The sequence below is a fragment of the Artibeus jamaicensis genome, unplaced genomic scaffold (assembly GCF_021234435.1).
Source record: "Artibeus jamaicensis isolate MK-2021 breed Jamaican fruit bat unplaced genomic scaffold, CSHL_Jam_final scaffold_1283, whole genome shotgun sequence".
Classification (NCBI taxonomy): domain Eukaryota; kingdom Metazoa; phylum Chordata; class Mammalia; order Chiroptera; family Phyllostomidae; genus Artibeus; species Artibeus jamaicensis.
This window is the reverse complement of record NW_026522028.1, coordinates 21,939,752-21,967,427: the sequence shown is the minus strand read 5'-3', so window position 1 is coordinate 21,967,427 and position 27,676 is coordinate 21,939,752. Positions and strand designations below refer to the sequence as shown.

The 27,676-nt window shown below is 39.2% G+C and overlaps 1 protein-coding gene across 4 annotated transcripts in view; it reads right to left on the bottom strand.

Moving 5' to 3' along the window:
- Positions 1-27,676, bottom strand: part of ARHGAP6 (Rho GTPase activating protein 6) — a 484,972-nt gene that overhangs the window by 258,039 nt on the left and 199,257 nt on the right. The window contains exon 1 of one of the 4 annotated variants that reach the window (XM_037157511.2): positions 15,947-16,361. The exons of the other annotated variants lie outside the window; for them this stretch is intronic. Coding sequence (XP_037013406.2) covers positions 15,947-15,991 — 45 coding nt within the window. The 5' untranslated portion in view covers positions 15,992-16,361. Of the gene's footprint in view, positions 1-15,946; positions 16,362-27,676 lie in introns of those variants that run through there. 4 annotated transcript variants of the gene reach the window in all.

Below are 27,676 nucleotides of genomic sequence, written 5' to 3'. Positions count from 1 at the left end.
TTAACCACTGGCCAACATGACAACTATATAAAATTGAGTCATTTCCACATATCTTCTAGTCCAGCACATCTATGAAACTAGATGAATCATGTTTCATTTGGGATTTGCACCATGCGATTACTACCATAAAACACAACATCTTTATTCAGGTCAATCCACAGACTTTTGGTAGCAGCCTTCACAGGCTCCAAGTTGCTGATTTCCAAGTCCTGTACACTGGCTCTCACAAGGGTGCTGACCCGGTTTCTATTTTCAACTGGAATTTCCTCCTCTGGGGTCATTTGATCTCCACCCTGAGGGGCATTTTCCTGGATCTCTGTTCAATGTCCCACCTTGCCCCTTGCTCTGGAACTAGAGAGAATTTCAGGCTCATCCTCCTGCAAAGTCCAATCAGAAGAAGACTCAGAGACATTATGCTTTATATCTGGTGGGAACCAGATTTTGTGAGCCTCCAAAGCTCCTCTTAGGAGACACCAAGGTGACGTTTACTCAGGAAGCTGCTGAGACCTAGAAAAGACCTGAAGGAAATGATAGTGGGAGGCCATGTTGTAGGGCAAAAGCTGTAAAGACATCTCCTCTCAAAGGGTCACAAGAATGTGGAAGAGTCAGCCAAAAGAAACATCACAAAGCATAAGACAGGGCCACTTCCATTGGCAAAACATCGACTGCAGAGGCAGGACCAAGAGGTCTCTCACTGACCAGCTCTTGTGGGTAAGTGCTCAGTGAGCTATAGAGCTTAAAGAACAGAGCAGTGGTATGTTTAGGGTTAGCTCTTAGAGGCTCTTTACATTTTTTAACTGATGGATTTCTGGAATCACTAATGTAAGAATTACAAATGCAACACAGGAGAAACAAATATTTTAACCAATGAGTAATGACATTATTCAGAGTTCAGTTTTCTACTTTGAACTAGTAAGAATAGCAATGCTCATGAAAATTATTCTGCTTAGAGTATTTACAGAATTGGCTATACAAATACTATTTTAACTTAAAAATTCCAAAGAGTTTTCGGGTGCCTTAGACAATTAGGCAAGGCAAATAGGTTTCAGACAATATAATCTCTTTGTGGGTACATCTTAGTCTGTATTAAAGAACAAGCTTCAGAGAAAAAACTAATATTATCCTTTTTGGACATTTCTTTTTAGTGTTGTACACATACATAGTTCTCCACATACTGGTAAACAAATGAATATTCAATGATATTTTCTCTGTCTCTGAATGGACCCAGCATTCCCCTCCACACTAAAGATGTATGTTCCCTTTCTTTTGCCCTCATTCTTATATAATAGACCCATCTATGGCATCTGTAGCAATCTGATACAGAGTAGTAGAGCAGAGATCTGCAAAGTTTTCCAGTAAAGGGCCATACTGTACATATTTTAGTTTTGCATGTCATATAGTCTGTTGCAACTATTCAATTCTGCTGATGTAACATGAAAGCAGTTATAGTGAACATGTGAAGAAGATGGGCATAGCTGTTTCTAATAAAACTCAATTTATGAACACCAAAATTTGTATTGCATATATTTTTCACATCATGAAATAGTCTTCTTTTTATTTTTCCCCACTGTTTAAATATATAATACTTATTCTTAGTTTGCTGGCTATAAAAAATCAGGTGGCAGTCCAGATTTTGGCCTGTGGGCCATAATTTGTTGACCCCTGATTTAGATAACTGAGTGACTGCACATTAGCAGGTATTCTACTAGGTATGAGCACCTACAGACCACAATGAAAAAAAAAAAAAACAACAGGATTTGGCAACTGTCCAATCAGTTGATATAATGGAGGAAGACAGGACAAGGTTTTAAACTCCAAAGAAGAAATTTTGTATCTGTGCATTATTTTTAATTTAGCTTATATGTACATGTCAGAATTGATCAAAATAACAAACTAATTTCTAAATGTTAACTCTGATTTATTTGAAGTAAAGGATTGACATATTTTTTTCTCTATTGTAAATGACCACATCCAAAGTTTCCTCTAGGTTTTAAAACAGGAGTTAAATTTACAAATCTTTTTAAAGTGATATCAGCAAATCAAAACATGTTTTAAACAAATCTCCTGGGAGGTGATTCTAAATATTTTGTTTTCATTTTGACAGATTGAGGAACCAGAGCTAAACACAAGGAAACAGGGGAAGGTTGTGACAATTCTATTGAATGTTAATATAACTCAGTCTATTTTTATGATATTCTTTGATATGCATTCAGTGTATATCTGATCATTGTGGATTGGTGGGGACTTGTATCAGTGGGATGGCCCATCATCCTGCCTTTGTTGCTTAATAAAATCATAATTATGTATTATTATTCATGAGAGAAAGTACTCATTGACCAAATAGGGAAAAAAAAGTGAGATAGATAGATGTGAACCTGCTTAAAAACAAGAGTATTTTTCAGGAGAATTTGATTACATACTGTGGTAAAGTAGATGATTTGCCCCATTCCTGCTTCCATACCTTGATGCACTCATACCTTTGCTACAGCCCCATAATGAAGGGCGAATATTTCCTCACCCACTGATGTTAAGTTTGAATATGAGACTTTCCTTGGCCAAATGCAGGTGGGTAGAGATGACAGCATGCCAGAGTTTTGCCTATGCATTAGGAATGGCTAGTATGCCCTGGCTAGTATAGCTCAATGGATTAGTGCTGCCTTGCAAACCAAAGAGTCACTGGATTCATTCCCAGTCAGGGCACATGCCTGGGTTGCAGGCCAGGTCCCCAGTAATGGGCATGCAATCTTGCAACCACACATTGATATTTCTCTCCCTTTCTTCCTCCCCACCCCTCTAAAAATAAATAAATACAATCTTTTAAAAAAATCTTTAGTCAGTTCCACTTGTCATATTGTACCTCTGCACTTCCCCAGGTAGATGCTTTCCCACCAACCTGGGCCTCAGAATAAACACATGTAGCAGAAGTTATCTAGGAGCCAAGCCCTATAGGATTAGCAGCTTAACCTTTGGTCAAACCACTGAGTTCTGTCCAGCTAAGTCAACCTCACTGACCCACAGATCCATGAGAATAACTAATGGTTGTTTTAAACCATTGAATTTCAAAGTGTAGTGGTAGCTAACTGATAGAAACACAGTTCTACATTTTAGATAGCACAGCTATCAAATGAAGTACCATTTTGTGTGTTTGTGTGCATATGTATATGCATGCCAGGAATTCTACATTTCATTCCTTTTTAATGATATCCAAAATAAAGAACTGGGGAACAGTTCTTTTTACACTCCCTACAATGGGTGATATGAAGTACCTACACAGTAATGAATGGTGGTATTACCTGTTTACCTAATTAAAAGCCACAGGTTAGTCTAAGAATCTCTAGGTTTTGAAAAACATTCTCTATTTCTAATAAAGATTCAGAAAAATGCATCATGAAACTGTACAATAATTAAAGTATCTAATAAGAGTGTGCCTATTTTTGCAGAATCAGACAGCAACAGCACTTTTTACAACTTTTTAAAAAAATAGTAGGAACCAAATAAATGCAGGAAGTCTTTATAACTGTGTCCCAATGATAAGGTTTCACTTTGCAGTCATCCTGAATAAAAACAGCTATCAGTTTTTTTTTGAACCAGTTAATTTTGATAAGGTTTAAAGTTTCCCCCAAAGAGGTCTATGAACTGCCACTCCCTTTCAGATGAATGAATAAAATGCATGTGTACCAATGAATGCCAAGATTTACATGACCCTTGGGTTGTCCAGAATATAACTGGGTTGTGGCTACCACAAATACATGAGGGGATTGTGTTTATCCTTGTTCACAGATACTTTTAGAGGGCAGACTGTCAACTCTCATGTACCTTTTCCAAGCTGCCACAAGTTCAGCCACACAGTTGTCATTCCTGAAATGGATATTTCATGAGAACAGCCATGCAAAGAGGGAGCATGGAGCAGTCATGCTGCCTCTCATGAAACACTGTGGTGTTTCAATCAAAAGCACTTTGCTAGAGAAAACACAAGAGTTGGCATTACAAAATTACCACAACACTCAGCTAAAAATACCAAACAGGATGTCCTTTATTCGTGGTTGTATATGTTACTAACAACAAGAACACCAAAATCCTCCCTGATCTTATTATCAATTCTTTTGTCATGCTTCTGGACCTTTTTGGCATAAATGATCAATGAAGACAGGAACGTTCCTACTGTGCAGGAAGGACAGGAGGAGTAATTTAAAAGGTGTCATTTTATAAAGAATAGGTCAGTAGTTGCCTGGATTAGACATAGATGTAGGAAGTAGTATGGGTGTGACTACAAAGGGCAGTATGAAGGAGTTTTGGAATAGTTCTGTATCTTGAATATAGTGGTGGATATGTTGATCTATACATGTTATAAAATTACATGGAATTAAAACTCTCTCTCTCTCTCACACACACAGGACTGCATGTAAAAAACTGGAGAGTGAACAATGTCTGTTCTACTCAAGTTAATGCCATTGTACCAATGTCAGTTTTCCAGGTCTAATATTGTGCTATAGTTGCATAAGATGCTACCATCAAGGGAAGCTGCATAAAGGGTACCCAGGAATCTTGGTACTATTTTTGCAACTTCCTATGAGTTTACAATTATTAAAAACAAAAAGTTTTTTTAAAGTATCATCTCAACCCAATGCTATTTTAACAGGCAACCATTGTGCAATGCTTCAAGCATTGAGACCCAAGAGTCGAATAGACAAGGACTTGAGTCTCAGTACCACTACTTACTAGATGTGTGACCCTGAAACAAGCTTAAATTCAGTGCCTTGGTTTCTTCATCTTTTAAATGGGAATCATAATATGACCTACCTTACAGGATGTTTTTAAGAATTAAATGAGATAATATATGTAGAATGTCTAGGGCTCATGGAAAACACTCCATAAACATTGGCTACCATTATTATTACTGTGAGTCATCCCAAACAGTTCTAAGAGCTCTAACTCAGTAATCATTAATTATTCATAAATCATTAATTATGCTGACATTAAAAAACAGACTAAGCATTAGGTACAAGATACAGAGTACAGAAAATGTCCCTGGTTCTGGCCTCTGACTCTTTGGATTTTTCAGTTCTGTAGTAACTATGGTCTTTAAAGGAGTAATTACAAACAAGATGGTTATTATGAAAGTGAATGCACAGGGGCCTGAATGAGGAACTAACTCAAACAAGAGGCACTTTTGCAGTCAAGGTTGAAAAGGAAGTTTTCTCTTTGCTAAGTTAGCTAGAGCCCACAGTGGTTAAACTGCAGTCCTCAGCTCCAACCACTTCTTAACCAACTTCTCAACCAGAGACAAATAAGAATCACTTTTCATTAAAACACAGGTTAACCCATTTCAGCTGATATGTAACTTTAAAGGTTAAAGCTTTTTACCCATCAATCAGAAAAAGAGGTAAACCAATTATTTCTTTTTTACTGTTTGGAAAATAAATTAGATTACACTACCCTAATGGGCTTAAAGGAGAAAAATCTATTATAGTTTGAATTTATATTAATACATTGAGACCAAAACATTTATGAATTAAGTATGGAGCTTCTTAATATTAAATTAATTATAATATGTATGTAAAATATATCCTTGTATAATGAGTAAACAGTAAGTACTTTAATAGGCTTGTAATGTGAATATTCTTAGACACATACATCACATATGAATGTATTAGGCATGGCACATTAGTAGTTTAAATGGGGTAAGTATAATTACCTACAGGGAAGAGGAAAGAGGCATTCCCAGAAAGCTGGGAGTCCTCTATATATTTAGAAATTTAGGGTCTTTCATACTGTAAGTGAACCCCAAACAAGATTGAATATGCATGTGATAATATATTCTATTTGCCAACTATCTCTCCCTCTGTGACCAACCAAACAAAAATGTCTTCCCTTTTCTGTACTGACCTGAGCCTTGCAAGACTGATCTCAATGGACAACATCTCAATGGATTGGTTGGGTTTTGTAAGAAAGCAAGATAAAGAGGTCAGAGTATTTATCCTCCCACTCCATCCCGGAGTTTGGAAGTCACCAAGTTCTGGTACACTGGTCCCTCCCTGTGTTCTCATGGCAACAGTTTCCCCCCTATTGATAATCACTGGGTGCTTCACTGCCCTTTGTTGGTTTCCTTAAACCTATTGACACATTAGTAATAGTTCATTCCTTAGGTTAATTCCTTTTGAGTGTGCCAACCTGTTTGCTGCTAGGATCTTGATGGATACAATGCTCTCCTCTGTGAGTCAGTAGATAAGATGAAAGAATGACTTATCTTTTGAGATCAGAGTTCAGACTATGTTACATTTTGTTTATACCATCAAAGTGACATCATAATGGGACAGTTAAGGTCATGTGCATAAATACTTACAAAATAATACTATGTGTTACCATTTTTAAATTCTTTCAGAAAACTCAACATTCCATTTTTTTGCTAAACTATTACTACTCTGTGGATTCAGAGAAACATCAGGGGTTCTGTCCATGTGGAGTGGCATCTACTTGGCTTAGGGAAGCTCAGCAAATGCAAAGCAGAGGTAATCCCCATGTGGGCAAGATACTTTTAGCCTCTTTATTTAACTTGGACTGAGTTATACATTTCTTTACCAGATATTTCACTCAGCTGCAGAAAGAAGTCATTTAAAAATGTTTTTAAAGTTAATTCATCTTAAAGTTTTTTGCTATTTTCATGGCATATTTCCTCAAAGCCACAATGTCAAATCATTTGAAAACTTCATCACAGAAATTTAATTTAGCCAAGACTCCAAACACTGAAACTTTGCTATAAAAATTTTAAAGTTAGAAGAGTTCTAAGAATGGAACAAATAACCAAAGAGAAGGGAAGAAAATTCTAATAGGTTTTCATTTCACAGGGTCATGACATCTTTCAAAAAACATCCCCTAATAACAATAAACACATACGAATGAACGAATCAGTCTTACACTTTGTGTATAACTTATTCAAACTGAGAAGTATCCTACAGTCACATCCAAGTAGTCACCATGACAATAAAGAAAGCAGTACTATACCTTTTGACCCAGAAATCTCACTGCTGGGATTGTATCCTAAGAATACTGAAACACCAATTCAAAAGAACCTATGCACCCCAATGTTCATACAGCACAATTCACAATAGTCAAGTGCTGGAAGCAACCTAAGTGCTTATCAGTAAATGAGTGGATCAAAAACGTACGGTACATTTACACAATGGAATTCTACACAGCAGACAGAAAGAAGCAGCTCCTACCCTTCACAACAGCACGAATGGAACTGGATGGAGAGCATTATGGTAAGTTAGATGAGCCAGGCACTGAAAGAAAAATACCATATGATTTCACCTATAAGTGGAACCTAATCAACAAAACAAACAAGCAAGCAAAATACAACAAGAGACATTGAAATAAAGAACAATCTGACAGTAACCAAAGGGGAAGTGGGAGGAGATAATGGGGGAAGGGATTACAGGAACATCTACAAAGGACACATGGAAAATCCAAAGGAGGGTAGGATTGAGGGTGCCAGGTGGGGATGGCTGGGGTGGGGAGGGGCAGTGGGGAGGGGAAAATGAAGACAAATGTACTTGAACAACAATAAAAAATAAATTAAAAAAAGAAAGCAGTACCATATAATTATTTGTGGGAGTCCCTGATGTTTGACATACCTTTAAATTTTTCAGTACTCAGAATGTATTTAAAAATAAAATAACTCAGAAAAGCTTATTTTTGAGAATAAGGTTAGAACCAGAAAATTTGAGAATACATTAAAGGGTATTAATTATATTCATTTGTAAATGTTGGTGATATTAGTTCAAATTTCTGCAAGCACCTAAGACCTTTATATATATTTACTCCCCATAATTTTGGAGCTTACAATGTAAAAGATGCTGTACTTAATTAGCATTCCACAAAGTGGCCAGGATTTAAGAAAGTGCCCCATAATCCTTGTCAATGGCAGACTAGTTAGAATGCCAACACACCTGTTGTCCTGGACTTCTTGGGAGATTTTTTTACCCAATGGGATTGACAGAGAAGAGCTGGAAGGAGCTGTATCCCCACTTCTTTCATTTGCTTTTCTCTCAGTGTTTTTCACAGAGTAGACCAGTCCACAGCAGATCCCCAACAAGTGTTTTCTGGACAGAAGCAGACTCTAGCTTCTCAGTCACAGTCACAGAACCAACATCCACACAGGAAGACTTTCTGAGAAACCCTTACATTTTAGTTTGGAGATTATGACTACTAACTTTAGACCCAGGACTAACATTTTAACGAATTAGTATTCTAGCTGAATCAGAAGAGAATTAGAGAATTAGGCAGTTAGAGAATGATACACATGTATAAATCAAGAAGTCAGCTAAAGCCTCACATAGGAGAGAAGACAGAAAAATTTTAAGAAACAGGCCCAAAATTTCAAAAGGCATCAGAGTTAAGGAGTGAAGAAGCAAAGAGCTCAAAGTAAAGCACTGAGGATTCTGGAAGGGCCACAATCACCCTTCCCTCTGCACCCCACACAGTGTGAAACATGCTGTTCATAACCAGGCATCACGTGTGGAAAAAAGTAACACAAATTTTGTCAAGTCCTCCCTTAAATAGCAGGAAATATGTATAAAGCATTTTAGAGAACTCCATTCAAAATGATTTTCAAAAACAGTAAAAATTTTTATGTCTACTGAGATGCATGTAAGTCAAGGTTTCTGAATCCAGCATTACTGACATTTGGGCCAGGCAATTCTTTGTTGGCCTGTATTGTGCAATGTAGGGTGTTGAGCAGCATCTCAGGCCTCTAACTACCAGATACTAGTAGCACCCCTTGCAAATTGTGAGAACAAGCAATACCTGTGGAAATTTCCCAGTGTCTCCTGGTTGAGAACAACTGGCTTAGATTACCTAGAAAATGGATGCTGAGGGGACATATTGCCAGACGATGGTATGTAGAGAAAGCATTGCTATGCTTCTTATATCCTTACAGAATTCAGTTGGAATGAACACTATGTTATAAAACATAAGACCTCTCTGAAAACTTGAACTGCATTACCTCAGAGTCACCTGAGGTGAAAAGTACTGGACAGCACTCTTTGGATCTACTTTGCCACTGAACTTTAGACTTTATAGAAGTTTCTTTTTTAAATGATTTTATTTATTTATTTTTAGAGAGAGGGGGAGGGAGAAAAAAGGGAGAGAATCATCAGTGTGTGGTTGATTCTCTTGCACCCCCTAACAGGGACCTAGCCCAAAACCCAGGCATGTGCCCTGACTGGGAATCAAACTGGTGACCCTTTGGTTCACAGGCCAGTGCTCAATCTACTGAGTCACATCACCCAGGACTATAGGGGCTTCCTGAATGGTAAGTGGTTCACCATATGAATGAACCAGTGGTTTCCAAACATGGCCAATATCAGACTCACCTTGAAACCCTCTTTAAAGTTTCAATTCCAAGTTCATGGTTTGGAGATTCTCATTTAGTAGAAAGTGGGTAAAACCATTAAGCCAATATTTTTTTTCCAAACATCAATTAATAATGAGTGAATTTTTGAACCCCCTGGAGTAGCCTAGGTAACAATACCCAAGCAGCCAGATTCATCACTCACAGATATTTGTTGGGTACTTATCCTGTACCAGAGCCCACAGTAGGCAGTGGGGATATGATAGGAAAAGAATAATTGGGTCTCTGTAATGAATAAGTTTAGACACCAGTAGGGAGAGACAAACAATGAATGTATATACAGGGATAGGCAAAAGTAGGTTAATATTACTACTAATAAATATAATAATTAATAAATAATAATACAAGAATACACTCTGTTTCTTGTATTCACAACTGTTAACCTACTTTTGCCCACCCCTGTATAATACAAAGCAATGATGCAAACAACCCAAGTACCAGCTAGTGTGATATGATCAATGGTACTTCAGTAGAGTCAGAAGCACTTTGGAGAGAGCAGTCAGGGAAGGTGATATTTTTTCTGCAACTTATAGGACACCAAAAATGTCTGCCACTCAAAAACACAAAAGAACTGGTCATATATGAGGAACAGAGAGGGCACTAATGTATCTGGGCAGTAGGAAGGTGAGGAAGGGTGTTAGGAAGCAGGGAGACTTGGAAAGCCAAATTCATGAATGAACATTTTCATCTAAGTATAATAGAAACCAACTAGAAAGCTTTAAATATTGAAATGTCATGACTAGAGTTTCTTTTTAAAAGATCTCACTGGCCACATGATTATAATATAGTGTTACCTTGCTGCCTTGGTGAGAATAATGGATGTGAGGGTTTGCATTTAGGTAATAGCAGTGAAGATAGAAAGAAGAGGATGGATTTGGAAAGTGCTGTAAAACAGACCTGGCAGAGCTGGCTCAGGGATTCAATGTGGGAAATGCAGGAAAAGGAGAAATCCAGGATGATCTCTAGGTGTTCTGGCTTGACAACTCACCAAGCAGCCAACCATTTACTAAGACAGGAGAGGCTGAGATTGTTTCAGGTGAGGGGCATACGAGGAATCAAAAACTCAATGAAGACTGCATATGACAGCACAATAATATCACAAACCAAGTTAAGACTCAAGTGCAATTAGGTCATCACATTGTGGGGAACAGGAAAAGTAAATGATACAAGATTATTACCAGAAAAAGAAAAAAAGGCAAAGTTAAGTATTTGTTTTTCTGTGATTGGCAGATATCTCTGTTACACAAAACCCAGCAGGAATCTGATTATCAGTTAACAGTAGTGCTTAAGAAGGGTTTTTGAAGGATGGTAGATGTGGCTTCCTAAGATGATGGGAGTTCAGACCAGAGGTTACATCTAGGAAAACCTCTGAGTATGGCAGAAAAGAAAGCATGTTGGGAGATGGAGAGTGGAAAAGTATCTATGATTAATAGAGGTGTTAACTAAGGAGATTAATTAGCATAATATTAGTTCATGTTAATTTCTTATATTAATAGTTAATGTTAATATATCCTCAATTAACATTAGTTAATATTAAGGGAATTTAATAAGTAAATAAATTATTTACTTGCAACTTGCAAAATTCTTGCTTTTATGAGGAGACAAACAATGGAAACAGAGTATAAAAGTGACTTCCAGGCCAGGTTCCTAATTTTCCTAAGATGTCTGTCTACACTGGCAGTGCTGATAGATGACAACTGATTCATATCAGTTCAGCCCTGCAACAGTGCCCAGTTATTGCTGTCTTCAGAATTACCAAAAAAATGTCCAGTAGTCAATACCACTGAATTATTAAGTGAACTTAATGACTTCAAAGTCTTTGGAAATCCAATGTTCATAGAGAACAAATTTGGAAATGTGTATACTAAAACCTAAATGTTTGGAGAGAAGAGAGGCCCCCTTTAAGGGTAAGCAACTCAGCCCTTCTGATGGGTTCCTTAGGGAGGGTTTAAGTAGAGCAAGGGAACAATCAGCATTTAATGACAAGGCTGTGGTTAAGAGCAGATGGTGGAGAGACTGCACAAAACAGGAAGTGAGGTCAGCAACAGAGCACAGAAATAGACAGGTCCCAGGGAAAAGAATGGCTGAATCTTGACAGCTGGACTCCACAGAGACCAGCGCCAAATCAATCTAAGCCCCCTGTTTTTTTTTACTACACCTCAGTGAAGAGAATACCCATCACCCACCCATAGATTTATCTTTGCCAGAGGCATCACGAAACCTTCATATTGTTCCCCTTTCATAGAACAGAGGTGAAAATAAGTCTGTTCTTTCAGGGAGTTGCTCAGGATAATAGTATTCATAATCTGGACCATAAGCTGGTCCTCTGATAATTTGTTCTAAAATTAATTCTCAGTGTAGTAATTCTACTGAAAGAGCTGCCATACTTAGTTGGATGTGTTGTCATGAAATTTGGCATATGTTACATGATCTTGGCAGACAATTACAGTTTGTAATATTTTGTTTGCAGTCAACAGAACAAAGCATATGAAGACTGTTGGGGAAGGTAGGTTAGTGTAATCTTTAACCAGGTCAAATGACAGAATTTTAGGGGTCACCAGAAGCAGGAGAATATTGTTAAAGTTGTGATCACCGAAAATGGAATGAGTCACTATTCTACCCCCAGCACTTGTGCTGTGTATGAGGCTCTCATTAAACCTTGGTGTTGACCTCTCTCTCTCTGATATTCTGCATGTTCACTGAATAGTGTACATAGTACTCATAACATTTACTATGTCTTCTCCTTTCAGATCTTATTGCACAGCAATTATAACATCTTCTTTAAAACATGCATGAAAATCTAATAGACCAATGAGTCTCAAGTGGGAGTGGTTTCCCCCCAGGGGATATTAAAAAATCTGTGGACACAATTTTGCTTGTCACATCTAATGGGTAGGGGGACACTATGGTACTGGCATCTAGTGGGTAGAGGCCAATACTGCTAAACATACTGTACTGCACAGGACAGTTCCCACCAATAAGAACTATCCTGCCCAAAATATTCTTTTTTCTTGAGCTGAGAAAACCTGATAAAGACATAAAAAACATGGCACTGAACTTCATGGATAGTTTAAATTTTGAATTTTGTCTATACCAGTCCAATTAAAGAGCTATTTGGCCATGCAATTCAACAATATGGATGGTCACATTAAGGCACTGAAGGTACAATATTTGATTGTTGGTTTATTATGGTGACAAAAGGGGGAGGTAGAAGGATAACTCAGCTCATCTATTTTAGTTATCTAAGGAGTCAGTCAAACTCTGTGTGGTCCAGACACCTGAATAAAGCTCTCCATTCTGTCACCTGTGCCACCTTGAACTCTACTACTTTAAGCTTAGATTTCTTCAGCCATGAAAAAGAAAACTTGTCTAACCCACCAGTATAATGTGAGGCCAAAATTGACACAGATTGTGTCCAAACACTTTGCAACTTGCATAAGACAATAAAGATAAAGGAAATATTATCATCTGTAGTTTCTCTAGAACTGCTGCCAGGAAATCATTGATTTTTGTATTTTATCCTTAGCTCTCACACTCTAGCACCTCTGCAGCCCATCCAAATGAAGTCTGGCTGGTCTAATGTTCTCAACATCTTTCAAAAAATGCTGACTGCTCTCTACTCCCAGCCCAGCTGCCATCCTAGTATAGGTCATCTTCTATTATCTCTCCCTAGCCCAGATGCCAGGATGCACTCTGGCTCCTCCTCACCCTTCACTCCATCCTGGGACCAGAGCAGGCTGTTCCAAACGCAAATATAATTAAGACACCAAAAGGCTGTCAAGGATGATACCCAGCTGGAGGGATGGAGTTGCCATAAACTAATGTGGGAAAACCATGGGAAGAAAGGTTGTGAGAACATTAGTGCTAACATACATTTTTGTTATGATAAAACAAGACAGTTGTTGCTATACTTTGGAGTATAACTGATTATATAAATACAGGATGCATTTGTGGCCATTATGACCATTTAAAAAGATGAGTGAACATTTCATAGCAACTCTTAACATTTTCACTGTTTACTCATCTCTTTGGGAAATTGACCAAATAGCAGTCACGCAGTAGGCATTCAACAAATGTTTGATGAATGAATAAACTGTGAGCCACTGCTTTCTTATCCACAGTCGCATCTTGGACAAATGAAAAAAGTACTAAAGGAAGAACATTAAATATTTGCTCCCATTACATTTTAGAGTAACTAAAGGCACTAAGGAAACATGAAGGGTCACTCTTTTCCAGGAGGATGCAGACAAAAAGGGAAAAAAAAGCCTCCAAGACCCCAGGAACAAAGCCATGTTGAGCAAAGAACTACGTGGAATGTTTGTGCTAAAAGGTAAAACAAGCTTTTGAAGTAATGTAAACCAATATGGGGGGAGCAGAAAAGAGTGCAGTGTTAGAATAGATATTAAATCATAGAGGGTTATGTCCATATGAAAAGCAATGGGTCACACTTGGTATAGAACATTCTTTTTACTTGTGACTGATGCAGAGCTGCTGAATGCTGTTGCTTTATCATTCTAAAGTATGCAGAAGAAACTTCAGAGCATCCAGGTGATTTCTTCTAGCCTGCAAGCCAACACATTCTCTCTGTAATCTTCCTTTTAATAGTCTCAACTCAGAAAATATGTAGGTGGTGATCCATGCTAAAATAAAGGGCTATTTCATCAGCAAATTTTCAGAGCACAAGAGGAGACATTAGCATCAACTTGTCTCTACATTTATGCTTCTAGGAGAATAAGACAGCTGAATGAAAATCATTCTTAAATTGTTTTGTGATGCACTGGATTTATTTACACAGTTGAGGCAATAATCATTCATAGTATGAATAGAAAAATTCTACTTTTTCAAATTAAGTAGTCAGTTCTCACCTTTCCTCTGTATCTTAAAAATAGTAGAAACATTATGTTACAAATTAAAGAGCACTAGCCCATAATTCAAAATCTGGAAAAGGTTGTGGGGTGAGATGGTGATCAGGCATAATGAGCATGGACTCCAGATCCTTCTGTGCAAAGAAACCTCTGCAGAAAGCGAGTTACCCCTAACACCATATTAAAAGGCAAATCACTGAGCCTCTAGCATCTCCAAAAAATGAGCAAGCATTAATAACTTACTAGTATGTCACTTGCCAATCAAGGCATGTAACTCTGGCAAAACTAGAAAAAGAACCATTATAGATTCCTAGAATGTTCACCTGGGAAAGGATCTTAACAATTTTCTAATTCAGGCCCCCTTTTTTTCCCAGACCAGCAAAGGGAACCAATAGACATTCCTGATTAGCCCAGTGCCGCCCACCCCCATCCCCCCAGCTGTTCCAGATAATCCAAGACCTGGCCAGCAGCACCAGGCACCAGCTAGGGCAGCTCCGGAACCACTATACCTACCACCCATGAACAGCTCAATTCCTTTCTTGAAAAATATTTTTTATGTGGAGAGTTCATTTTGGAAGATATGAATTACAGATAGACAGCTGTCTTTGCTTTAAAGTATTGATGATCCCTAACTTTCTGCGTGCTTCTCTCGGATTTTAAAACTTGGCATTTAGCACATCCAATCTCAACAGTGAAAATCATGTCAAGGAAAACTCAGTAAAGTAGCAGATGACATACCAACAGCAATGCCTGGTCTGAAAGCGACACATCTTACAACTGGAAAATAAATGCCCAAAGACTGTAGTGAGCTAACACTGCTACCTACTTGCTTCCTGGAGGTGGCATTCCGAATTTTCAGTACTAATTCCTCAGAAACACTATTTTTTCCCGTCGTCTTTCTTTTCTCTCTCTCTCGAAAATAAACAATCTAGAATCTGGATTTGGTCGATCAGTCATTAACCTCGAAATCTTGACTCCTTCCTTAAAGGAAGCAAATCCCATGAGGTTTTGGTCTGTTGTGTCCTGCGGGACCCCAGTGCACAACGCAGCGCATGGAACACAGTAGGTCCCCAATAAATATTTATGGACTAGTTGAGACTACAGGGAGAAGAGGCCACCAACAAAAGACCTCCTGGCAACCTCTTGTATTAATCAGACAATGTGCAACATTCTGTCCCGCTACAGATTCAAAGGGAAATGCATACCCTCTTTCTAAGAAGGAAACCGGCTGCACCCCAACGCACTGGGCAGCATTTTTCCTGCAAGTCCACTTGCCACACGTTTGGATCACGAAGCCGCCCTACCTTCCACCCCACTCTATTCCCGTTCTTGCAGCATATCTGACCAAAGGCCGAGTGGGCCAACCTGGGCCCAGCCCCAGTAGCCCCATTTCTCAGCTTTCATCAGAGAGGCTGTGGCAAGGTTCAGCCCCTAGCCCCGAACACAGCAACCACTGCGGGCTCCGGGGTTAGGGGCTCCCCTTCTAAGGGGCAGCTGAGTTACCGGGCAGTTGACACTGGGGGAGAGCGGAGATGCACGCAACACCTTCCACTCAACCCCACCCCACCGAAGACCTCTGGGGAGCCACGGATCCCACCAAAAATGAGCTGTCCCCTTCCAGGCAGGCAAAGTGGCGCCCCCTGTAGTATGTTTGCTCCGGGGCACTCACCGCGTAGTGCAGCTGCGGTTTCTTGCGGTACACCGGGTCCCCCATGTCGCTACCGAGGAAGAGCAGCGAGCCCCCGAACACAGCCTGAGGTCGCGGCGCCTCTCCGAGGTCCCCTTACTTTACGGCCATCACCCGGCAGACCCCACCCGCGAGCCCTGCTCCGTTAGCCCCAAGAGCAGTGCTAAGTGCTCGGGGCACCAGCGTCCCGCCTTGGAGCCAGAGGGACAGGGAGGAGGCAGCGGCGAATGTGAAAGAAGAGGAGGATAAGGAGGAGGAGAAGTTAGAGGAGGAGGAGTTGGAGTAGGGGAGGAGGGAAGAGCAGGAGGACGAGGAGAGGGGAGGAGGGAGCGGTGGAGTCAGTGGCGGTGGGCGGACGTTTAAGTCCTTCCGCGCCTGTCGCAGCTGCTGCCACCAGCTGTTGAAAGCTACAGCGACCCAGTGTGCCCACTACAGGTGACAGAGCCGCGGGCGCTCCTACCTCCTGCCACCCCGCCCCTGAGCAAGGCTTTAACCAGCCAGAGGACGAGATTGGTTTCTAAGAAACACTTTCACTAACTTGGGAACTCGCTTCACAGAGGGCGGAGTTTCGGAGTTTGGAAAGCCCTCCTTTGGGAAAGTCTCAACCGCGGGAACCCTAGGAGAGGGCAGGCCTGAGAGGAGAACTGCTAAGGGAAGGGAGGCCGGGCTAGAGGGTGGTCTGGCTGTGCCACTTTAGTGAAACTTGCAGTACCTAGGCATGTCTGGGAAACCCCACTGGAATTGGGAGTGTTGGAAAGTATGGTGCAACGTGAGGACTGGCATTAATGCCAGACTGGATCTGAGTTGAGCATGGGGCGGGGTCCGCTGCTTTCTGTGTCTTAGTTCTTAGAAGCAAATCAGAAAATGACATAGCAAGGCTTTGGAAACAAAAGAAACATACGTGATTTGCAAATACTACTGGGTAAACCAAATCACTGTGAGCACACACTGGAGGTTCACAGCACTATCTAAAAGTGGCCTCTGGTCTGCAGTCCCCTAATAGAAACCTGCATTTTAAAAGTCCGTGGAGAAGAGCACCAGCTCCCTCCCCAGGCCTAGCATCAGTTATTTCTAGGCACCCTCCTACAAGCTGAGTCCAGACAAAAGCAGAGTCTAGAGCCAGAGCGAACACTCCAGACCCAGTGAAATCAGTCAATCCAAGCCCAAGAGGGGTGGCTATCAAGTTGATGGTGAATTTCTGGGTTGCTTGTGTCAATTCTTCAGAGTCCCACTACACTGAACTCCCCGAGTAGCCCTCAACTTACTCTGTGGGAGTGAGAGGATAGGAAAATAGGATGTGGCCGCTGTGTTTGAGCCTTTACAATTTGGTTGGAACAACCACCCACTGGCATATAATATTTTACAACTGGCTGCATAATTGTAAAAAGGACTAAGAATGCCAAGCCAGGGGTACAGGTATCCTCAAGAATCTACTACTACATAATCCCATGACAGTTCATCTGCTAGAAAACTGTAAGGTTATATTTACTAAGATTGATCATATGCCTACCATCTGAAACAACAGTTTCACTCCTAGGTATATAGAAAAATGGGGGCCAATGACCTCCTGTATATAGGAATGTTTATAGTATCTTCAGGCAGAATCACCAAAATGAAAACAATCTAAATGTCTATGAACTGGTGCATGATGAGCCAACTGTGATGTATCCATACAATGGAATACTCCTTGACAATGAAAGGAAAATGGTGCTAAGGCACACAACTACATGGATTATTTTCACAAACATCCTGTTGAGAGAAAGAAATAAGGCACAAAGGAAAACATACTGTAAGATTCCATTCATTTATTATGGGATTTAATGTTGAACTGAAATAGGCAAATATGATCTATTGTGATAAGAAGCCAAAACAGTGACTAACAAGATGGGGAGGGACACAGAACCTTTTGGGGTGCTGGAAATGTTCTGTAGCTTGAACTATATTGCAGCTCTTCAAGTACACCCCATATGTAAAAACTCGTTGAGTGGTACAATTCAGATTTGTGCAATTTGTCCCCTTCACTGTGTGCATTTTAAATTGGAAGAACCGAAAAAAAAATAAACTTAAAATCAACCTCCTGCCCTAAACACAAACTTCAAGCCAGAGTGCTGCCTGTGGTAAGGGAAAATCAGTTTCACCATTTGCCCAGGTCTCTTTCTATCAGCAGCCTGCCCTGCCCAGGACCCCTTTCTCTGTGCTATGTGGGAGGACAGAGCATTCCCATTCACCTTGGAAGAACTCCTTGTTCCCTGACATGTGCAGACAGAGCTGGAAAAATGACACACTAAAGTCCCCTCTCCACTTTCACTCTGCTCTGCTGCTGAAAGCAACCAGAGCTGTTATCAAAGACCCTTAGAATAAGGTGGATAACTAGCACCAGCTTCACCACACACCGCATCTTTCACAGAATGCAGTTGGGGCATCAAAAGAGGGCTGTTTACACAATGGCCCCACTGTAGGGACCTTTGCTTCATGGTGTTCTATGTAGATAGAAAGATGAACTCTCCAGCCTTAGGATTTCTTCCTTTATCATATCTGCAATTAAGATGTTGAAACTTAAAATCTCTTTCCCTACGAAATCTTTTTCATTATTAATATATGTAAACAATACAAGGAGAGTCCTTGAATTTAAAATACCTTAACCCTAGTCCTTTGATCATTACCCATAAATAAGTCACCTCCATGTTAAAATTGGGTTGTCTTAGATTTTGTTTATATTCTGTCTTTGGAAAGTGTATTAAGTCAGTAAATGGCATTATTGTAAGCCAAAAATAATCCATCATTCCCAAACTGTGTATAATAAGTCATCACTTTATGTAATCCATAGGTTCTTAGAAACTGTGACTTTAAGCAAAGCAATATATAATGAAACAAATTTGACCATCAGCTAATTTATATCAAGAGTTAAGTTCCTACAGCATGGTTCTGGTCACAGAAAAACATCACCAAATTTCTAAATAAAGACCCAAACACTCTTAATATGAAGCATTGAAATACTTGTGAGCTACACACACATTTGAGAAAGATGAATAAACACAAGTAGAAGAATGATGTTCCAACTTGCAGAGGCTAGTTCAGGGTCAAGGTGGCTAGAGCCCCTCCCAGCAGCTCAGGGCAGCAGGCAGGACCCACCTGGACAGTTGCCCTTCCATTGCAGGGCCCCTCACCCCCACACCCACACTCCCTCAGACTGGGACAATGTAGACACGACGGTTCCCCTCATAGGCACATCTTTGCAATGGGGAGGAAACCAGAGTCCCCAGAGAAGACACAGAGATGTGGGGAGAACATGCAAACTCCACACAGACAGGGGCTCTAGTGGGAATCAATTTTTTTCTCCTCAACATTAGAACAAAATGAAATGACAGTGAACAAAACATTATTCGAGGACCTGCTTTATTTACATTTTAGAGATTACTTCTGCCTGCTAGCATATTTCTAAATTCAACGTTAAGTTGCAGTTAAATTTTCAAATGCAAAAGAGCTGTTTTTCTGTCTCTGAAAGGTTAAGGGGGATAGGATAAAGCATTTAGGAAAAGAAATTATCAGTCCATGTTGCAAGGCTCCTAAATTAATCTTAGAGTGAATCATATACCTCTTCAGTTCTCAGTCCATTTATTCAAAACTTGAGAAGAGACCTAGAAGGTTGTGCCAAACTCTAAGAGGTCTGTTAAGTCCACACTATTTCTATTTGCTATGGAGTTGTATGAGTTCTTTATATTTTTCTATATTAACCCCTTATCATATATATGGTTCGCAAGTATTTTCTTCCATTCTGTAGGTTGCCTTTTCATTTTCTTAATTGTTTCTTTCGCTGTGCAGAAGCTTTTTAGTTTTATCTAATCCCACTTGTTTATTTTTGTTTTTGTTGCTTGTAGTTTTAGAGTCATACTGATAATTCTTTGTTATGGAGGCTGTCCTATGCATTGTAGGATGTTTAGCAGCACCCCTGGCATCCACTCACTAGATGCAAGTATTATCCCCCTCCTTGAGTTATGACAACCAACAATATCTCCAAACATTGACATCTGTCCCTTGGGAACATGGGACAAGATAATCCCTGTTTGAGAATCACTGCTTTTAGGAAGTTATGCATCTATAAATCTTAGAGCTTAATGATACCTGTTTTTGAACTTTATATAAATGGAGCATGTTTTTATTACATCTGGCATCTTTTACTCAACAATATGTTTTTGAGGTTCTTCTATGATGTTGTATGTAGCTGTAGTTTATTCATTCTCATTGCTGCCAGTATTCCATTATATGTGTTTAGCATTTTTTATCTTTTCAACTGCTGATGGACATATGTGCCCTTTCCAGTGTTGGGCTACTGCTTGAACATTGTTACACATATCTGTTTGTGCACACGTGCATGCATTTTTACAGGGAATGAATCTGGAAACAGAATTGTTGGGTCATAGGAATGCATATCTTCAACTTTACTGGACAATGCCCAACAGTTTCTAAACAGATTGTACCAATTAGAACCTTTATTTACACTACAGTATAAATAGACTGAACATAGTTTATATAACGACTGAACACAGTTTAGAGTTGTCTCTCTTCTAAGGTTTTCTCATGGGGCTACAAAGATAAAATTCAGGAAATCAAACACCAGGATCAGGAAGGAGAGATGGGAAACAGCTTCAGGTCTTCCTTGTCCAAAATCACATTTCCTTTATACGTGAAGAAGGACCTATCAGGCCTGCTAGGAATTGGAAATACAATTGTTGACCCCATCCACATGTACAAGTAGTATCAATGGGTACACTGGTTATACTCTGGACATTTTATTAGGCAGAAATTCAGCATACCGTACAGGAGTGGGGGGAATCTTAGTGACCCAACTGTAAACACAAGTGCCTCTAGAGGAATTGCCACTTTGCTCCACAGCCATAATTGTTCCTTTTGTATTAACCCTAACAGGGATATGGATATGGAAAAAATCCAAGGAAGAATTAAGTTTTCACTCCTTTCTCCAGATAAATTAGAGAGACAATACCAGTCTGAAGACAAACCTGGTCTGAAGACCAGGGAATGAAGAATTCCTAGGGGTTCCCAAGAATGGCGCCTGTCTGTGGTGACATAGAATGGAGAAGAGCAAAAAGAATACTCTTGCATGGCTTAGTAATATTGCCCTCAGCTTTGATTCCTAAAACCGAGAATATTAAAAAAGTATACAGGGTGGGACAAAAGTAGGTTTGTAATTGTGAGTATGCGACTCAGTTTAATCTTGTATTATTATTTATTTATTATTGTATTATTTTTCATAAGAGCAAATATAAACCTACTTTTGCCCCACCCTGTATATCAACCAGAACTGAGAATGTAATAATCTGTGAGTGTAAGGAAAGAAAAGAGGTAGAGAGGTGAGGATAAACTGACCATAACAATAAGTTCAGTTTGGTATCCTTGATTTGTTCTGTTCTAGCCATTTTGATATTTTCATTGAACAATTGCTACTCAGTTCCTTGAAGCCATGGAGAGTGCCTTTAAGAAGTATCCACAGAAGTATGTTTCTAAAATAAATTTCTATTCAAGGGTCATTAAGCAAAAAGGAGAGGCTGCAATCTCTGTAGTTATGACTCCCCTCCAAAAAAGTTGGAGAATCAAGAAACTACTTTTCATTATATCCATATGCTAATGTTAGTCTATTTCCTCCACCAAACCAATTCCAACCTCCTTTCCTCTGCATGCTGTTACAAGCAGGTAAATCCTGTGAAATTTTCATGATAGCACTAGTGCTTCTGGTGCTAAAATTATTGTTTGAAATTACAATTCCTCTTATCATTGAGAACCTACATCACTGGCCCCTTGTCCAAATAGATGCTTTCAAAAAAGCAAATCTGAATCCTTGGCATAATACTGTGAGGAAAGTATGTCCACTTATATTTTATCCATGAAGATAATTAACTTGCTTAGCACATCTGATAAATGGTGGAGTCAAGGTGGAAATGGAAGTTGGGTCCAAATCTCTTTGCAGGCCATTCCAGTACATCTCAAAGTAGATACTCTATGATGAGTCAGACTCATTCATTAAATTGCTAGGGTGCCTTCTTATAAAAGGGGAAGGGAGAAGACACTACTAGTGCCCCATCCATATCTCCCAGGTTATTGGTTCTCAATGGGGACAGTTTTTTCTCCAAGTGGACACCTGGAAATATCTGGAGACTTTTTGGTTGTCACAACTGTTGGGTAGGGGGTGTAGGAAGACAGTTGCCACTTGTGTTTGGTGGATACAAGCCAGGGATATTGCTAAACATCACAAAATGCACAGGACACCACTCCTTCACAACCAAAAAAATTATCCTGCCCAAAATGTCAAGTGCCAAAGTTGAGATACCCTTCCTAGACATAAGAAATCCATCCTTTAATAATTTTCACTTAGTAGCATATCTCACAGCAACAACACATTTTCTTTCCATGGACTAAGTCTTGCACCATCTAATAAAACGAGGAAAAATTTCCCCAGAGAAGAAGAGTACAGTTGAGCTCTGGGACATTCTCCACCAACACAGCATGTGAAAAGGCTAACAAGTAGAAACTGGCCATGTATATGATCAAAACTGGAAGTTATGGCGTCCTTTGGAACACTTGCTTAGTCACCCAACACAACTACTAGTTTCAAAGGCTCAGCACTATTATGAATGATGATGACACCTGGCATTATTCTGGTATCTGAAACGCCCAAAACAATTTCAGATGTAATAGTGCCCCCTCCTCCAATTAATCTATTTTGTGATTATGATTTCATTTTTAGAAGGAACAGAACATACAAGGCAAAAGTTGGGAATTTGTTGTCAAGTATAATAAAACAAGGAGAATGAAACAGAGTGTCCTTTGCATGCCAAGTCACTTAACCTCTCTGTATCTCATTAATCCACCAAATAGAATGAGCCAAAGAGTTTCAGATCCCCAAGGAATGCTTGGTACATAAAAGTTGAACACCAACAGTTTAACAAGGCCTTCTCAGCTTTGTCTGTGCAATGAGGCCAACCAAACAAAACTGCTCCAAGACTAACTTCTTGATTCTCTTTCTTTAGGACCATGCTTTATTAAAGTAGTTCTCAACCAGGTGCAATTTTGTCCCCCAGGGCATATTTGGCAATATTTGAAGATATTGTTTATTGTCAGATCTTGAGGTAAGGAAGTGGTGCTACCAGTATTTAGTGGATAGAGGCCACGAATGCTACTAAATATCCGCCAATGAACAAGCCAATTCCACCACCATCTCCCCAACACATACATACAGAGCAAAGAATGATTTGGCCCCAAATATCAGTACCACTAAGGATGAGAACCCCTTTACATGTAAACTTTTTCTGGTCAAAAGAATTCTAATACATTAGAACCTAAGTACCAGACTAGGGCTTTTTCATTATTTAAATTTTGGTAGCTATCATTCTGCATGTTCATACATATAGCACATATGGAAAAATATTACTTGGAAAGAGTATAAGGGTTCTTCTCCATTTCACCAGAAAATAGGGCAAGAAGAAAAAGGACAGAAAGAAATGGCTAATCGGTGTCTGAATGTATAGTCTTCAAGACCATGTGCATCAGAATCACTTGGGGTAGAATTTTTTAAAAGCAGATTGTGAGCACCTCCTCAAAATACACTGAAACAGAGTCTCTTGTAGCATCACCTCAGAATTAACATTTTAGTAAGATCCCTTGATAACATGTGCAACCTTCTTTGAGAATCTTTGATGTCGTGGAACTAAAATGCAGAAACTGGCTTAGAAAGGTTGAGTGACTTGTTTAAGGTCATGCAGATACCATAAGACAAAGTCAGAACCCATCCCTAGCTCAATTAACATTTGACAAAGGAGGAAAGAACATAAAAAGGAGAAAAGACAGTTTCTTCAATAAACTGTGTTTCAAAAATTGAACAAATATATACAGAACAAAAAAGAAAATAGACCACCAACTTATAGCATATACAAGAATAAATTGAAAATGGATGAAAGACTTAAATATAAGTCACAAAACCATAAAATCCTAGAAAAAAGTACATAGGTAGTAAAATATCAGACATTTCTCACAGTAATACAAGGTCTGTCTGGAAAAAGTCCAACCATTGTTAACATAATGAGAATGGTTTGTGCAACATCAATGTAACCTGACAGCCAAGGAAAGTGGACTGCAATGCTCATGTGTAAAAAAGGACAACTTCAATGTATTAGTCAGTGGGGGCAGTAGATGCCATTGAGTGAGCCTGTGTACTGTGTGGCTGTTGCATTCAAAATGACTGAGTAGAGCAACAAATCTACATCCAATTTTGTGTTAAGCTTGAGCATTCCTCTGTGAAAACTATTTGGATGGTCAGAATGCCACAGCTATGGGCAACTAGTCATTGGCAGCTTCATCACAACGATGCACCCACTCATGCATCATGTCTTGTGCAGAGTTTTTGTGCAAAACATCACATCACCCAGGTGACTCAGCCCCCTATAGCCCAGATTTGACATGCTACAACTTCTGGCTTTTCCCAAAACTGAAACCACCTTTGAAAGGGAAGAGATTTCAGACTGTGGATGAGATTCAGGAAAATATAACAGGGCAGCTGATAGAGATTGGGAGAACTGTGTGAGGTGCCAAGGTGCCTACTTTGAAGGTGACTGAGGCAACATTGTCCTGTGTACAATGTTTCTTGTATTCTCTTCAACAAATGTCTCAATTTTTCATATTACATCGCTGGATATTTTTTGGACAGTCCTCATGTTTTTTCTGATATATCTCTTTGGACAAGAAAAACAAAAGAAAAACAAACAGATAGTACTACATCAAACTAAAAAGCTTTTGCATAGTAAAATAAACCATCGACAAAATGAAAAGGAGAATCACTGAATGGGAGAACACATTTGGCAATGATACATCTGATAAGAGGTTAATTTCCAAAATATATAAAGAACTTATAGAACTTAACACCAAGAATACAAACAACCTAATTAAAAATGGACAAAGGACCTGAATAGACACTTGTCCAAAAACAACATACAGATGGCCAATAGAAGACACATGAAAAAATGCTCAATGTCAGTAATCACCATAGAGATGCAAATTAAAAGTGCAGTGAGATATCACCTCACACCAGTCAGAATTACTATCATCAATAAATCAATAAACAAGTGTAGGTGAGGATGTGGAAAAAAGAGAACCCTTGTGCACTGTTGGTGGGAATGCAGATTGGTGCAGACACTGTGGGAAATCATATAGAATTATCTCAAAAAATTTAAAATGGAACTGTTTTTTGACCCAGTGATGCCACTTCTGGTAATGAATCCAAAAAAACCTGAAACACTAATTTGAAAGAATAGATGCACCACTCTGTTCATTGAAGCATTATTTACAATAGCCAAGATCTAGAAACAGCCCAAGTGCCATCAGTAGATGAGTGGATAAAAAGCTGTGGTGTATTTGCACAATGGAATACTACTTGGCCATAAAAAAGGAAACCTTACCTTTTGCAACAGCATGGATGGACCTGGAGAGCACTATGCTAACTGAAATAAGCCAGTCAGAAAAGGAAAAATACCATATAGTCTCACTTATATGTAGAATCTAATGAACAAAATACACTGATGAACAAAATAGAAACAAAGACATGGGCACATGGAACAGACTAATAGTTGTCAGAGAGGGGGGGTTTGGAGGACTGCATGAATTAAGGTGAAGAGATTAAGCAAAACATATATAATATATGCCCTGGCTGGTGTGGCTCAGTGTACTGAGCACTGACCTGCGAACCAAAGAGTTGCCGGTTTGATTCCCAGTCAAGGCACATGCCTGGGTTGCAGGCCAAGCTCTCAGTAGGGAGTAAATGAGAGGCAACCACACACTCATGTTTCTCTCCCTCTCTCCCTTTCTGCCTAAAAATAAATAAGTAAATAAAATCTTTAAAAAATATATATGATATATAGCATGTTATGTATTATATATCTATGACATATAGACACATAAAACAGTGTGATAACAGGGAAAGGGAGGACTGGGTAGAGACAAAGAGGCAGAAAATGGAGAGGGAAAGAGACTTTGCTTGGAGTGACGGGTACACAATGCAGTGTCCAGATGATGTTTTATTGAGCTGTACACTTGAAACCTGCATGGCTTTGTGAACCAATGTGACCCCAATAAATTAAATAATAAATAAATAAATGCAGCCAAAAAAGAAGGTGAAAAATATCCCTAAGCTTATGACTAAAAAGCAAGAAAGCAAGAATTGGATCCACTTGTAGTTATTGAAGAACTGAAGATAACATTTGGCCCAGTCCATAACTCAGAGCCTGCTAAGTAACTTGCTGCATTTTACTGTGGGTGTATCAAGATTTCTCGCCACTGTCTTGTGACTTATGAGTAAAAAAGAATGCTACACATGACTTCTTTCAAATCTCTTAGGATAACTTATATCCATTAAACTGCATTTTTCAAAACGATGGAATTCCTTTTCTCATATTAACATGCCAAGAAATGACAAATGTGTTTAAATTATACAAATTATTAGTCCTTTTATATTTCCCAAAGGGGAAAATCCCTTCAGAGCCTATTGAAAAACCTTCCCATCTAGAAAATAATTCTTTGTCTCTCTTCCTGGCAAAAAACAAACAACAATAACAACAACAACAAAACCCAGAAAGCTATAAGCCATTAGTTCCCTATTGTTGATGGGAAAGTCTGAGATTTGGAACAAAAGAAAGATGTTTTGTACATCATAATAGACAATATGATTTCAAGGGTATTGGTTTTCATTTCTTTAAGTTTTATTTTACAATGGAATGATGGAAGGAGCAAAGAAAATTCAGCCTTTGAAAGGTGAAGAACACAGAGACAATACTGGACAATCTGAAGGGATATCATGTATAAGAAAGGAAAGCCTTTCCAATTTTCGGCAGAAGTCTGGAGAAATGCCATGAGTGAGTTATGAAGACTCAGATTTTTGACTCAACACACTAAAGCACTGTACATTTGACCTGACAATTGCACTCTTAGGTATGTAACAAAAAGAAAAAAAAACATGTCCACACAAAAACTTGTAAGCGAATGTTCATAGCAGCATTGTTTATGACAGAAAAAAGGTGGAAACAACCCAACTGTCTATCAGTTGAGGAAGGGAGTGGGGGAGGAAGGGAGGTCTTTATAGTAAATTGGCTGGTGTAAAAGGAGAAAGGCAGCTATCCTGGGAGATGGTGATTTCTTCTTCCCAGCAATATTTAAGCTGAGCCCAGATGACCATCAGCTGGACAGTCTGTACTATGTGACATTTTCATGATAGGACCTGCAACTCTAAAATATCAGTGTTTTATTCCTTTCCTTAATTATAACATGAGTGATACAAGTCTAATGACTGGCTTCTATTAATTCATTCAGTCCATTCTTTCATTCATTTTTTCCAATGCTGACTGAAGGTAAAGTCTTGTGCTATTTATCTATCTTAATGATATAGTTGCTTCTTGCCTTAAGTTACCAAGAAGCAAACACTAAGATGAGGACTCATATGCAAGTGATTTATTAAGGACATATTCCCAGGAGAAACTGGTAAGGGATAAGCCTAAGAGGGTAGAAAAGGTGAGAAAGCCAGGTAATGGTGTGACTTCTAGCAAAGTCCAGTCTCAACCTGATCCTCGGGGGTGGGGGGAGCTTTCAAGTGTAAATTCCCTCTCAGAGTTGTGCCACCTCAAGCAGAAAAGGACTGAGCTTTAATATTTTCATGCC